The sequence below is a fragment of the Betta splendens genome, chromosome 5 (assembly GCF_900634795.4).
Source record: "Betta splendens chromosome 5, fBetSpl5.4, whole genome shotgun sequence".
Taxonomy (NCBI): domain Eukaryota; kingdom Metazoa; phylum Chordata; class Actinopteri; order Anabantiformes; family Osphronemidae; genus Betta; species Betta splendens.
Window position 1 is genome coordinate 16,203,403 of NC_040885.2, and position 15,530 is coordinate 16,218,932.

The window sequence follows — 15,530 nt, forward strand, 5'->3', positions numbered from 1 at the left end:
TCGCGTTCCGTCCTCTCCGCTCACTCCTCCATCTAATTCTCAAAGCTCAGCACTCCCTGTCCGCCTGCACCGGCGCAGGGAAAAGTGATGGAGCAAGAAAGAAAAGAGGAGGAGCACCGTTGTTAGTGCGCCACAGAAAGTCTGCCCCCCCTCCCTCTAAACCCAACTGATGACAAGGAGGGTTTTTATTGAGTAGCTCCTCAGCCAATGAGCAAAGAGTACCGGGAAATACAGCAGTGGACCTGCACCGGCTGATGCTTGTGCTGCTTCCAGTGTGGGAACAATGTTCCCTTTTCCTCTCTGTCTAATCTGACGACACCTCGGCAGCAAGTGTCGCGTGCGAGCGGCTCTGGGAATCTGGCAGGTGAATCCGGGAGCTCGTCTTTTGAGCGTGGAATGAAGTGAGATCCTCCTTTTTGTTCGTTTTAGGGGAATATCTGAGCCTGTTCTCTGCTTCTCCACCTCTTGGTTAGGAAGCAGCAAACCTCTCTTCAAGGTAAGCGCGTTGTGTTTTCCTCTCCTTCCTGACGGCTGTCACAGAGGCACCCGGCCTCATTACACACATCCTGAGTGAACGTGGAGAAAAAACAAGCCTCTGCAGCGAGAGAATAAGTGGCTCAGGGGTAATTAGAGCAGGCAGCGCTTCAGCAGAGGCCCAGCGCTTTTTACCGAGAGTGGAACTTTTGCAGGATGCCGGTACAGTAGGTCCTCGTGCCCGGTGTGTAGCCGCAGGTTGTGCTGCAGGATAGTGTTACATAATACAAACAAACGTGTGTGAGCGTCGAGCCTGAGATGGAAAACTCTGCATTAAAAACACACCTTGACGCGTGCAAATGGATTCAAAGCTCGAGGTTTCTGAAAGTAAAACCCCCCAAAATGAGCGTAGAAATGAATGGAGGCGGCTGAAGCTTTCCAGCCGTATTTGAGCGCCATTGTTTGTGGGACAGTTTGTCATCAGTGCTGTTAAGCAGTAAAAGCTGTGAGGCGGCGCATGCGAGTGGATTCTGCTGAGGCAGCAGGAACGAGGGGCCCACGTCTGCAGAGCTCACTGCGCAGACCAAGCCGTTCGCTGATTCACCCTCGGTCACACGTCCCCTCGTTGCTTCATGGGTAATTACTGTTTTTCTGACCACTGAGTGTGAGCGACGGGGGCGAGTAAAGCTCTCATTAATGAACTCTGGTATTTTGCGCATTACGGCCCCTGTGGTGAAAAACACACTGCAGCCTGTGAATCGGGACGTTCGCTCATCCCTTCGTTAGCACCTTCCTGCTCGGACCTTCCCCACACGGACATTACTCCCGTTTGCTCATTGATTAGCACTTTATGCGATGAGGATAAATGACGCTGAGCCAAGTGGCTGCTTGTGATGCAGTGGTCTGCTCAGATCCGATGACGCAGTGGATCCTCGGCCCCTCGGGGGGTTATGAGTACATGCCTGGGACACTCCTCAGCGCGTCTGTGCCAAATGAGGACTTCCTGCTGAGGTGAAGCAAGGGGTGTGTACACGCACACACATACGCACACACACACACACACACACACACACACACACACACGCACACACACGCACGCACACGCACACACACGCACACACACACACACACACACACACACACACACACGCACACACACACACACACACTGCTTTTCCATCCCATAATAGAAGCACTTGCCTTGATGAGCTCTAATAGATATTGTGCAGGTTGAACCTACAGAATGGCTGTAGGTTTAAGTATCCAGTGAAGGGTACTCAGGATATAGGAGTATCCAGTAAACATAGTGAGTGTGTGACTAAATGCTGCAGTGACTCAGTGTTTGTCAGGATGCTGATGACGACTTCACCTCTAATATTAACTGGAGCGATAGACACGATTAGTCCAGTGTGACCCAGTCTTAGGTTAAATGTTGGACAGAGCATGAGATGACCTGTGATACCCCACAGTATGAACATGCAGTAAAAACATCCCACGTCACTAATGAGTTCAGTCTGATGCTGGTCCATCTTTAGGTCATAGGATGTGATTATGGTGCTCATTCAGTTGCTGGGTCGCCGTCGTTGAATAAATCTGTCCTTTTCTGTGTCGCTTGATGCAAACGTTCACACCTTTAATACAGTAGATCTGTTCTCCTTCCGCCTTGGAGCGACCGGACAAACACTTTGGATTCCTCGTCATTGTTTTTGTTGCAGTCGATGCCATGGGCCTCAGTTCCTCTGAGTGGAGGAGCGTGTCTGCTGTTTGATGGTTCATGAAATGGGAATCTGTACTGCAGCATATAATCCTGTCCTCGCTGAGCTAAGATCCACTGTCATTGGCCACAAAGTGCAATGATGCTGATTTCTATTTATTCTGTAAGTGTGCAGTACTATTACTAGTACTACAAGAGGCTTCTCATGATGTGACGTGATGCTTTAGTCCAGGAGAGTCGTCTGCTAAAGCTGCTGAGCCGTCTCTGCTGCAGCGTTTCCTCCGTCAGTGCAGCACCACCAGCACAAGCGTTTCGTCTCCAGGATCCACAGGAGGGATCTGTTGTGTGGCTGGACGTGGAGAAGTGGATCAGCTGTTAAACGTTGGGCCTGCTCTTTCTAAGTGGGAGTCTGACTGTGGGGAATACAACCATTCAATAACTGAGCCAAGGCTGGTTGTAAAGATTCAGAACAAAGATCAAAAACAATGTTGTCAATTTTACATCACCCTGTGGAATTCAGACAACGGAGGCAAAGAGGAAACCTACGAGGGATAGGCAGGATGTACAGGTCAAAGGTCACGCATAGTGACAACATCAGCGTGCGCCGTGGGGCACATGGATGTAAAGGGAGGTCAAACAGCGGCTTTAGTGTTACAGCATCAGTCTAACAACATGTGATCAGAGCGTTTCATAAACATCATCAAAAACCGGCTGTACTGATTGTTTCATAATTATAAAAACCTGTTCAAGACAATGAAAAATGATCCAACTTCATGCTGCTTTGGCCCATTTTATTTAGCTAACTTAGTGAAGCCTATGCACGCGACGCTAACTGACTGTACTGTAGCAGATCAATGCTTCTCAGCAGTTCTTAGTGCTTCAGGGAAGAATTAATATGTTTAAGTACCAGACTAAGCAGCAACAGTGTGTGTGTGTGTGTGTGTGTGTGTGTGTGTGTGTGTGTGTGTGTGTGTGTGTGTGTGTGTGTGTGTGTGTGTGTGTGTGTGTGTGTGTGTGTGTGCAGTAATTGTGCAAGGCTATGCTGGAACAGTTCTGCATATTAGATTAAAAAAAATAATGTAACAGATGTAAAGTACTGTATTAACTAATACACTGTAGGCATGAATATCAAGACTATCTATGTTTGAAAAATGCATTCTGTATTGATGTCAACAACAAGAGCGTGTTTTTATTTCAATCTGTGAAGTACAATAAACTGCATGTTAATTAGCCTTAAGTACAGAGCCCTGACTCGGCTCCTGTGTCGTGGCGTGGATGCAGCGGCCGTGCTGATGAGGAGCTTTTCCTAATGGCGCCGATCCGTCTCCGCCTCTCGGCATAAAACCTTCACAGATCTGGAAATCTGCTGGAGCAGAAAATGGAATTGCTCGTGTCAGTGCCAGGATCGACGCATGGCTCCGGCGTCGGCCGCCGGTGGCGCTGGTAACACGGCCTCACAAGTAATTGCCTCATGGATCTGTGTCATATTCTTTGTGTTTTAATGACGCACAAAACGTCGAGTGCTCGTGGCTTAATTAGCAAAAGTCTGGGATGAAATGTGAAATGGTTTCGAGGCCACGGGAAACTTGGTGCCGAGTGATCCGATAATTACTTACTGAGCTAGTGCCCCTTCAGGCTTCCCTTTACTCAGTACTACTCAGTCATGTTGGCCCAGATCTGTGCAGTCGCCTCCCTCCTCTCTCCACCTCCTCTGTCTCCAAATGTCGCTCACTCCTTTCCTCTCAAACCCTCAACGCTGATGCCCAGCTAGCAAGAGGTAAATAGTGGAGACATACTGTAGTAGTAGTAGTTACCAATTACTTTATAGTTCTACAGTTTGACGGGAATAGTTCTGTCATTCAGCTTCAATGGCAAAACCCAGTCTGTTCGGGTTCTGCTCGGATCTGGTGATGATATGAGTGACGTCCGTGATGCTTGAGAACTTCTGGAGCATCTGTGGAGCTAATCTCCGTTTTGGTAAACGAGTGCTGAACGGTTGTTATCAGGCCCGGACAGGAAGGTGCTGGGCCCGATCCGAAGGCAGAAGGAAGCCAGCCAGTCTCCAGCTGACGCAGTTTGGAGGAGGGGGAAACATCTCACCCTCGGGGAAGAGATGACTTTGTGTATCTGCCTCTGAGAGATGCGTTTAATGACGGCGGCGCGTCGGGACAGGGCGTCACCGAAGTGAAAGACAGATGAGGGCAGAGGGAAGAAGCAACGGGCGGCAGGCGAGCGAGGAGCAGCTGGAGAGAGCGGCTGCTGGACAAGCTGCCTCCAGCTCCTTCCTCTGTGTTGCACCCCTGCATTGCAGCACTGCCTGCAGGAGCTGAGCGGGTGCAGCCTGTCCCGCGTCTTGCCGCTGCCTCCGAGCACGCGACGCGTCTTGACCGAGAGCTTCTTGCGCCTGTCGTCCGCATGCGTTTGTGATGTCTGACAGTGGACGTGATGGTCTCAGCCGACTGGTTTACAGCCGAGAGGCTTATTCATTCACACCTGCACCGAGGGAGAGAGAGACAGGGATGCTACAGGCTCCCACAATGCACCTGGGGCATTGGTGAGTCAATCCTGTGCTGCCGCTGCCTCGGTTGGTGCTGCAGCCTCACATTGACCTTGCACTAAAGTCCTAAAGTCTTAAATCAAGCCGAGAAGATGAAAAACATCAGCATCACAGTCATCGGTGCAGCCACGTCTCTGACCACCGGATGAACGTACATTCACTCTGTAGCTTGTATCCTATTCTTGCTGAACGCTCCACCACGTCCGGAGCCTCTGTCTGCCAGGTTCCCATAGGAGCCCGTTTGTCTGATTCCATGCAGGAAGCGTCCACAGCTGACACCATGGGATGGAAAAGCTATAGATGTAAAGTCAGTGGGAGCTCCATCCATCCATTCATTGTCCACCGCTTTAGTCCCGGGGGAGTGGCGGGGGTGAGGGGTGAGGGGGGGAGGGGCAGGGTACACCCTGAACAGGTTTCCAGCCTATTGCAGCAGATTGAGTTCCTTTCCTTGGTTGAGGCTTAGTTGTTTGTTTACGTATGATAAAACCTAGAACACAGTAAAATAGCTTGTGTCTGGTGTGATCTTGTACACAGCTGAGCACTCGAGGCTCAGAACATTCTCCCTTTTCTCCTTCCATGTTTCCATTTATGCACATAATTAAAAGAAGACAGACTGAAAAAGTCCCCGTGGATATTTTGGCAAAAATATGATTATTGCACAGTAAATCAGACAAATGAGCGTCTCCCTCTGTGGAAGAGCTGCAGCCGACTGGTTTGGCTCGCTCCCATTTACTCTATAATGCATCCATTGTTCCCATTAGTCTTTTTATTTAGAGTAAAGGCTGAGCTTCTATTGACGAATGCTGCTGTTTATCTCTTCACAGTCACAGCTTCTAGATTTGATACTTAGCATTAAATGCCACTGTGTAATTAGTAACTGAGACTGGGTCCCACTGACACAGCACATCAGTAAGCTGTGGGCGGGGCCAGTCTGAGACATCAACATCAAGGTGGGGACATTTTGGGACGCACGTGCGCTCGGTGCTGCTCTCCTCGCTGTGATGCAGCGGCGTCGGGAGCGTTCTGCCCCCGTCTGGTGGAAGCAGCTCATCGCACTGTAACCTGACGTCGGAGGAGCCACCTCGCAGGCTCCCGACACCACAGAGGGGTATTTCCCCACGGAGGCAGGGAGAAACCTGAACGCTGTGCAGACGCACGCGTCCACGCGGACGACGGCGCCTTCATGCGTCTGTAGATCAGACGCCGCTTCATCCTGCAGAATGAGAGCGAGGCTGTTCATCACATCCACACCTACTGTCAGCGTTTGCATCGGTTGCATTTGTTGTTTCACGAGGTCACATATCAATAAAGCCTGTGAGCTGCATTCTGCATTATAATGAGCTGAGGGATGGGACTGAAGTTGGACTAGCGCTGCTTGTTATGGTTTCCAGTTGTTTGTGGGTCGGAGAATGAGAGCACGCTTCTGACACCAGCTGCTGCATCCAATTAGTTCTACGAGTTTGTGGAGCCGGTGTGATTAGAGGATGCGAAGCGTGGCTGCGTGAAGCGTGTCCACCCCACCCCCGACACACACACACACACACACACACACAGTGGTCGTGGATACAGTATTGATCTGTAACGACTGACCTCCGGCACTAAAGCAGAGAGCGGCGTGCTGCAATCAGCTGTGTGAGCGGCATCTTAAATGTGTTTGGGGGGAAAAGGAGAAAGAGGTAAAGAGACTACGTGCACGAGTATAATGAGGGAGAGACAGAGGGGGAGCGGGGAGGTGTGTGATTGGAGGGTGCAAACAGGGGGAGATGCTGTGTGTTGGAGCAGCAGCAGGAGGAGGAGGAGGAGGAGGAGGAGGGTGTAGTGCTGCAGTGGAGGGAGGTGAGAGGAGACTGCAGTCTCCGCTTATGGGAGCGATCACACTGTGTTAGCTCAGCTCTGAGGACCTGAAGCCCAAACTGTTCTTACTATTGGATGGGCCACCTGGTGACCAACAGCACCGCATCCGACGGGTGAGTTTGGTTTTGGGAGCCTTTTTTTTTGTCCTCATGTCCGTCTGTGCCGGTCAGGCTGTGTCAGAGCGTGGCCGTTGTGGCTGAGTGACGCCGCTGAGCTGCAGAGCTCAGCGGCAGATGAGACGCTGGGCGTGTTTGCGTTCAGGCGCCGCTCGCGCTCTCGTGGAAGTTGCGGCGCCGAGTTACTGCAACGGTCCCCGGGTGTTCTCGCTGAGCAATTATTCCAGCGTGCGATTCCTCATGTTCGGGACGGAGTGTTGCAGCAGAAACTTTAATCATCATCATCGTACATCACAGCTGAGCGCCGACTGCTGGCATTCGCTTCATGCCGCCGGCGCTCAGGCGGGGACTCCACTCTGGCCGGGAGCCAATTGCTGATTTGATTGGCCGCTCACCTCAGCTAAGGGGAGGTTGTGGGCAATCGTGGATAGCCGATAGACAGTATGAGGATTGCTTAGCAACAATGATCCGCTGGAGCAGAGCACACGGGCCTCAGCTGCGCTGTGTGCGATGACACCCACTGAGGGGAGAGAACGCCTTCAAGTCTTGACTTGATGCTGAAACACACATGTAGGAATCACACACGTGTTGATTTGTAGCTGGTGGCAAGACTGGTTCACTGTCGTGAAAATGTCTGTACAGCGAAAACATCTTTCATTCACAGGAACGTCTTTGGTTTCATCATATTCATTCAGTGAATCATGGCTCATTTAAATCCTGAATGTAAATCTGCAACGGATCATTTTCTTTTTGTGGATGATAAAAACCCAAATCCTCCAGGTTCACACACACACACACACACACACACACACACACACACACACACACACACACACACACACACACACACACACACGCACACACACACACTTCATGGTTCATTCCTGCTGAGTGATATTCGTTTTTATTGTTTCATTTTCTCTTTGTAGACGATGATCTCGTCCTTAACAACCTGAGCAGCGACATTAGCTGCAAAAGGGTAAAAACAAAAATGCTCATAAACTGCTCAGTCTAATTCTGCCCTGAAGCCAAAACAAAGAAATATGGAGGCTCGATGAGAGTGAGCGAAGTCGTCCGGTTGCCAATAATAATAATAATAATAATAATAATAATAATAATAATAATAATAATAATAATAATAATAATAATAATACTGGTTAGACCATTGTGACTTTTTATAATAATACAATAGACACTATACGTCGTCAGGACAGATACAGGACAAATAGAAGAAGGATACCTGTTAATTTATTAGTTCATTTACGCTCCACGTGCAGGTTTTTCAGCCATTTGGTCTGAGTCGAGCCCTGTTTTAACCACAGCATCATCTTCATGGTCAGCAGTGAAAGGAAACAGCTTCCCGGTGTTTTAATAAATAACAATGTTCACCTGTGGCAAGGAGCTAAACTGATTTTGTCAGTTGTTAAAGCTGGATTTAATTTGAAGAGGGAAAAGAAAATGACCAATTTTCCAGAGACACATTTTATTATTCTGTAATCTCTTTATTACATATTAGCATTGAACTGTACCTTATTGCACTTAGACAAAGCAAATATTGAATATTATGTTCACTAATGAATAAATGGTTTTTCTATTGAATACCAGTAATTTCTGTTTTTTTATTCATTCCACATTGTTCCTAAAGCAGCATCATTAAAAGAGCGCTGCTTTTTTGAATCTGGGACCAGTTTAATACCAAAATAATCTAGTTCTTTACAGTGAAGCATGATTGTCACAGTTTCCCAGTGAGTGTGCAGCCGCACCGTGCTGCTGAGAGTCACTTAGCAGTAAACAGCGTTTACGTGGAGCCCTCTAGCCCTGATCTTATGATATTAGGCAGCAGACAGACGTGAGGCTGTAGAGCCATCCATCTTCTTTATTATTGAGTTTTGGGGAGAAATCGTTTCATTCTTTAACGATGCAGGTCCCTCTGGATTTCCTTCAGCTGTGACGGATCACTGTTTTTTAGGACGGTTGGGGGGGGGGGGATAATCACCTGAGCTCCTGCTCGTCCTTCACGCAGACAGTAAACGCTCACATCAATTCCATCAGATTTCTCAGTTGGGCGTTTGTTTTGATTCATAGAAATGATTCCTGTTTAATTCTCCACTAATAATACACATATGTGACTGTGATGACCCACAAGTCACACCTTCCCCATCATCAACCCCTATCATCATTTCTCAGAGAAGTGGGATCATCTTTATCCATTAGTTCTTCTTGCATCAAAGTCCACAGAAATTCAGTTAATACTACGTCCTGCGACTCCTCCCTCCTTGGCTGAAGTGTTATGCATTGCATTTCATGCATCAACCCTAACATTGCCGTTGATGCTGCCTTGTGTCTGACCTCAGGGACGCTGCTCCTAGTCTTGGACCATGAAGTTCAACCTGTTCCGGAGGCCCCAGGCCGTGGCGGCCGCCGAGCCCACCGGCGTCACCACCGTGACCATGGCCCCCACTCCAGCCGCGGTCTCCACCGCGGTGCCGGACACCTCCGGCTCCAACAACACGGAGATCAGCAAGAACGACGTGTTCGAGGAAATCAAGAGCAAATTCCTGAACGAAATCGATAAAATCCCGCGTAAGTAGCCCCGCGGCGTGAGGCATTGCTGATGAAACGTCAGGGCTCGGCCTCAAACGCGCTGTGTTGTTGTTGTTGAACCCGGCAGTGCCTCCGTGGGCTCTGATCGCCATCGCCGTGGTGGCCGCGCTGCTCATCCTCACCTGCTGCTTCTGCATAATCAAGAAGTGCTGCTGCAAAAAGAAGAAGAACAAGAAGGGGAAGAAGGGCAAGGACGGCTTCAACATGAAGAACATGCAGGGCGGCGAGGTACGAGGCCCCGCCCTCACGTCGCATGCTTCACTATTGATCCTACACATAGGTGCTGTTTTCTCATGGCGTGACGGCAAAGCTGCTGGTGTCTGACCTGATGTGACCTTCCACAGCAGCTCCTCTGACCCAGAGGCCACAGGAGCTCCCTCCACTCCATTGATGTTGTTCTCGTGCTGGTTTAAATGTGTGACGTATTGTCTTGTGGGCTTCGGTGAAAAATGACACACTTTGTGGCAACGTGGCAGAGAGTAATGAGCGGAGGGTTTGTACTGGAGACTGCGTCTTAAAGCTGAAGATAACGCTTTGTTGAGGCCCAAAGCAGTTGATTCATTGGAGGACCAATCAGCTGGCGTCGCCACTGATGCTTAATTAAAGCACTCACTTAGCTGTGTGTCATTTCTCACCGTGACTGCGGCGGTGGCGGCGGCGGCGGCCCCTCGTTGCGCAGCGTTTGGTGTCTTGTGAGTTGAACCTCTTCCTCTCTGCTCTCCCCCCTTCTCTCCCCCGCTTCCTGTCTGTCTTGTGTGTGCCCCGTGTTTCTTGACTGTGGTGGACGCCTGCTCGACGGTAGGTGGACGCTTCGCGGTGACGCCTTCGGGGCCGAGGCCGTGGAATGAAAGTCGTAGCTTCCTTTGCCTTTTTCCGTTTTTAGACCCCCCCCAGTTCTCCTTTACTTTTTGTTATGACAGCTTGAGAATGTAACGGTTGAAAAGATGATGTGCTGCACAAAAACCCAGAGGAGAGTCCTTGTGCCTATAGGACAACGGTGCTGTAGCTCACACCAGTGTGGGACCTACAGGACAGAAAGACTCTAATCTATGCATGTGATAAAGGGCATGGGAGGTTGTTTGGACGACATGAAAGCCATGACGACACTGCATGCCGCTCACTTCAATACGAAGGAAGAATATGAGGCAGTAAATTATTAATGTTCGTTTGTGAGCAGGACTGAAACGGGCTGTTGCCTTTAATCCTACACCACAGAGCTGAGACAGTGACACTTAAAGGTAGAGCTGAAAACAGCCATGCAGGTTTTTGATGAACATATGGAACCTACCGCACCGTTTGTTACATGCGTCCTCAGCCTTTCACCACCTGATGCACGGGCAGTTGAGCTCCAGATACGACTCTCACAGCTCATTCGGTGGAAACGGGCCCTTCGACGAACACAGCCTCGTTGCTAACGTCCGGTCTCATTAGAAACGCGCTCCGCCCTTAGTTTGCTAGCATGCGACTCTGGCTGTCACTGCGCTGCACAAGCATGTGGAAGGAACTGCCCAATGATCCGGAAAGACTGAGGACGGCGAATGTAAACGTGTGCTGTCGTAGCTAACGATCAATAACGATTGACCCCGTCAGGTGAGCTGTAACCACGTACCTGTGGAGCTCCAGTGTCTGTGGCATGCTGGCTGTTGTGTGGAGCCCCGGGTCTTCACCGACCCCCGACCTTTAACACAGAGCCTTGTTTCCTTGTTTCACCACAGAAACACCAGGACGACGAAGACGACGAGGGTGAGACGGGGCTGACGGAGGAGGAGAAGGAGGAGGAGGAGAAGGAGCAGGAGAAGCTGGGGAAGCTGCAGTACTCCATAGATTACGACTTTGAGAACACAAAGGTCTGTGGCTCCGACTCGTGAGCGCGTGAATCAGCATTTCGTGACCGTCGAAAGCAATTTCAGCCAAGCCAACGTTGACTGCTTTACTATTTACCACACTGTGACACTGTAGAAACCCTTTCGCCGTTCAATACGTCTCCAGCCAAGCAAGACGTTTGCGGTGATGGATTGTGAGGCTTAAGTTGTCAGACGCCGTTACATAACCAGTTGCAGGCACTGACCCTGACACCGATGAGAAATCGTACAAGCTGTGATTTTCGCCTGATAGAATTCAGCCTCGGCTGCTCCTGTCGCCTCCGTCCCACCATCTTGTCTCCACACAGCTCACGATCGGCATCCTTCAAGCCGCCGACCTCATGTCCATGGACTCGGGCGGAACCTCGGACCCTTACGTTCGCGTCTTGCTGCTGCCGGACAAGAAGAAGAAGTTTGACACCAAAGTGCATAAGAAGACACTCAACCCTGTCTTCAACGAGACCTTTGTATTCAAGGTAGGTTTGTCCCTTTTTATGCGGCGAGGATGCGGTCTGCCTGCGTGTCCTTGAGCAACCGCGGCGTGTGTAGACGCACTGGCCTTAGCTGCTCGGTTCAGTTCTGACTAACGAGGCCCACTGAGGCTGAACGCGTGAGTCGGAGTCCGTTCTGAGGCTCGAGTCTGCACGTCTCCAGCAGGAAAACAATGATGCCATTTGCTAGAAAGCCACAGAGCTGCAGAGACGCCCGCATTCACATCCACGGTATCTGTCTTTATCATGTTTGCATGTCTGGAAAAGGATCTGCCTGGACGGCAGCATCCATCAGCTGGAGCATCATATCATTAGTCAGAGTTTAAGTCAGAGACAATTGAATTTGTCATGATCTGGATGATTATTAATACGGGCAGTATTCTCAGTATCAGTGGATTTGATCACAGGGCTCTGTCTCCTCCTTCAGGTGCCCTATGAGGAGCTTGGTGGGAAGACCTTGGTCATGTCTGTTTACGACTACGACCGATTTTCCAAACACGACGTCATCGGAGAGGTGAAGATTCCCATGAACACCATCGACCTTGGACGGCCGATTGAAGAGTGGAAGGATCTGGAGAGCGCAGATCAAGAGGAGGTGAAGCGTCGTCTGCTCAGATGCCAAATCAGACAATATAAAAAACAGATCCCATGTATTTATCCTGTCTGACAAGGACAGAGATACTTTAACTATGGCCAAAGCACATCATTTGAGATACCGTGACGGTAGCTGAGAGCTTTTCTCTAATCGGTCGTGTGTCTTATTCCTGATCACTGCTCAGCCGGAGAAACTCGGAGACATCTGCATCTCCCTTCGTTACGTCCCCACCGCCGGAAAACTCACCGTCTGCATCCTGGAGGCAAAGAATCTGAAGAAGATGGACGCTTGTGGCTTATCTGGTAGCGAAATGCATCACAGACATCAGTCGACTGCATTAATCAATATTTAATAAATAAATCAGTGAAAAGGCAGGTGCAACGTCATGAACCTGCCTTTGACCTCATCGCCTGGTGCCCGTTGCAGATCCCTATGTGAAGATCCAGCTCCTGCAGGGCGGCAAACGTCTCAAGAAAAAGAAGACCACAGTGAAGAAGAACACCTTAAACCCATATTATAACGAGTCCTTCAGTTTCGAAATCCCCCTGGAACAGATGCAGGTACAGTGAAAGTCACAAGACTCGTTTTACAGCATCATACACTATATGCTGCTACAACCTGTATTTTATTCCCCACATAGAAAATCTTGGTGGTAGTCACGGTGTTCGATTACGACAAGATCGGCAAGAACGACGCCATCGGGAAGATCTTCGTGGGCAGCAAGGCGACGGGCCTGGGTCTGAAGCACTGGTCGGACATGCTGGCCAACCCCCGTCGACCCATCGCCCAGTGGCACGCGCTGCAGCCCGAGGAGGACATCGACGGCCAGCTGGCGGCGCTGGCCGCCAAGAAGTAGCCCGCTCCACCCGGCAGCTAATGCACTAACTCACAACCCAACCCCGACCCCCTACTTTGCATGAAACCCGTGACATAACGCGCGACCACTGGTCACGAACCCGCTCAGCAAAAAATAGACCTCCTAGAATATCTGCTCCTTCGTGGCTAAGTGGAAATAGACTCTTTTACGCATTGCATTTCACTCGGTGTATGCTGGGAAGAGTGGCGTTGAGTTAGTGGGTGACTGGCTCATGAATGACTGACTTCTGGTCTTTCTTTCATTCAAAGACACACAGAAACCGATTGCTAGGGTGCTGGCACTGAATGAAAGCTGGATGAGAAGCTTTAGTTTAGTTTAGGGCATGCTTTAGTTACCTCCTCACTGCTCTGCACACACCGCGCCCAGTCAGTAGCTTGCTAATCAGTGTGCTAGAACTTAGCGCTAGGAAGCACTGGGTCACTGCATAGACACCTGAAGGGGAATGAGCAGCGATCCACGTTGTCATGGTTTTATCAGGAAGTGACAGCAGGACGCGGCGCGGATGATCTGCGGTTGCGTCGTGTTTCCGTGAAGGTCCAGTCCCATCTATGCATTTAGGTTCAGCCGATACCAATACGTCATCAATACAAGGGTGCCTTTCCTGATACGAAAGAAGCTTGGGCGTAGACGTAGTCAGGGACACTGTGAATGTGGCATCTGAAGTCTGTGTTGACCACTTGGATGTGAAACCCTACTCCTCCGTGGGCCGAACCTGGAAGGCTGATCAACAGCTGTGACTCTAGTTCTTCAGTTCTGTTCAGTAAGTGATTTAGTTTCCATTCAGCTGCTTACATGTGTTTCTTTGGATGATGCTGCTGTTTGTACGACACGCAGAGGTTTGCCTCAGCAATTCAACAATTGTCTCCGAAACAACGCAAGGATTTCCGTGAAGGACACTTTTATATAGAGGACTGACTCTGAAATGTAAGACGTCCTGTAGCTGCACTTTTTCAGTGCTCGCAACGTGGCACGTTCTGACTAATACTTGTAACGCACACATATCCAGGAACATCTGCTTGAACCAAATAGAGCTGCAGAGTTGAGCATGTATCATGCCTCGCAGTATTCCCCTGTCGTCTGGACCCCCACCCATCAGCCACCAGCCAAAGTGTCGCCTCATTAGTGTTCAGCTCATCTCAGACTTACTGTGTTAGTGTGGTGTGCAGAGTTACGAGGGCGTCCGGGTCTTTCAGGCAACTGAGCGCTTTTTTGGGAAACAGAAGCTTTTCAACATTCATGCGACGCATTCAAACAGCTCAATAATCAGCTCGGAGGCCGAAATAGAAAATTAAAAAAAAAACATTTTTAAAATTCAAAGTGAGACCAAAAACCAAGACACAAAAAATAGAACATCCAGGCTGATAATTAGATACTGATGCTAAACGAAATTATATAAAATAATTTAGTTTATACGTTGACATATAGTCAAATTGTTGTATATGTAGTGTCACAAAAATGACAAGTTCCTCCCCTAAATAAACAACCAAACCATTCTCGTCTGATACATGAAGGAGAGGTGAACATGAAAGGCTGCGGTTTCGCCTGCTGCGCTTCAACCATCTCTTTGAAGATTAGATGAGCAGTTGCTTCTGAAATTCTAACGCAAACAGGCTTCCATGGCCAGAAACGGATGGCCTGTAGCGCGGGGACGTGAGCGGGCGGGGACGGGTCCTTCCACAGTACAGTCCTGCCTCTACTCCTGCAACGACGCATCGCGCTTCTCTGTTCATAGGCTCCAGCATGTATTTACCAGATGATGTAAATAGCAGCATGTTTAAAGAGGAACCATAACTATATTGTGTATGTGTGTTTGTGTTCTGTGTCATTTTTGATAATAAAGCTGAGTGAAAACCGCCTGCACTGGCTGCACAGCGTGCGTATTTCTGCTGAATGGACTGGACGCAGTGTGTGGAAGGGCTGAATCCACGGTTGGAGCAGGGAGGCTGTGTGTCGTGTGTGGGAACACCCCGTTTGCATGACTGTCTGTCTTTATGTTCGTGCAAAAGCTACCAGTTGTGTAATTAATGCTCATCTCTGCTTGTATTTGTTTTCCACTTGTGTCGGTTGGAGGAAACGTGCGAGATCGCTGATTTTTTTTTAAAAATCTCCCTCTTTGCCGCGTTTCCTGTCAGGCCACGACGGCTTTGTTTGTAGCTTCCGTCGCTGCGTGATCGCACACAGCGACTAAAGTTGGCAACAGAACCCAGACGTCGTTTTCACTGTGTTGCATTTGACGTAGACTTATTAATGACGGTGTGTCACGTGTGCATGCTGTGAGGTGTCAACTCTATGTGTGTGGGAACGTGTGTGTGCTGTCATTTAATATTAGATACGCTTCATGAACCTTTAGTAATAACACACAGCGTGGATGAAAAATGATAATTGT

At 49.4% G+C, this 15,530-nt stretch overlaps 1 protein-coding gene across 3 annotated transcripts; it reads left to right on the forward strand.

Annotated features, from left to right (window-relative positions):
* Nucleotides 1–201: 201 nt before the first annotated feature.
* On the forward strand, nt 202–15,000 carry LOC114855544 (synaptotagmin-2). Of its 3 annotated transcripts, none has more exons than XM_029150783.3 (9): nt 202–496; nt 9,070–9,298; nt 9,387–9,547; nt 11,044–11,166; nt 11,490–11,657; nt 12,100–12,267; nt 12,452–12,569; nt 12,694–12,827; nt 12,908–15,000. In XM_029150783.3, exons 2-9 carry the CDS (start codon nt 9,094–9,096, stop codon nt 13,121–13,123), a joined length of 1,293 nt encoding a protein of 430 aa, XP_029006616.1. In that variant the 5' UTR covers nt 202–496; nt 9,070–9,093; the 3' UTR covers nt 13,124–15,000. The 3 variants fall into 3 exon arrangements, with proteins under 3 accessions (XP_029006616.1, XP_029006614.1, XP_029006615.1); XM_029150781.3 differs by having other exon boundaries at nt 203–496; nt 11,035–11,166; XM_029150782.3 differs by lacking the exon at nt 202–496 and adding an exon at nt 6,557–6,712 and having other exon boundaries at nt 11,035–11,166.
* The last annotated feature ends 530 nt before the right edge of the window (nt 15,001–15,530 follow it).

Bases quoted from the DNA above. Each gene is read 5' to 3' on its own strand.
- LOC114855544 (XM_029150781.3), top strand. From the start codon at position 9,094: ATGAAGTTCAACCTGTTCCGGAGGCCCCAGGCCGTGGCGGCCGCCGAG. The intron at 12,570-12,693 runs GTAGCGAAATGC...TGCCCGTTGCAG, and splicing joins GGACGCTTGTGGCTTATCTG to ATCCCTATGTGAAGATCCAG. The intron at 12,828-12,907 runs GTACAGTGAAAG...TTCCCCACATAG, and splicing joins TCCCCCTGGAACAGATGCAG to AAAATCTTGGTGGTAGTCAC.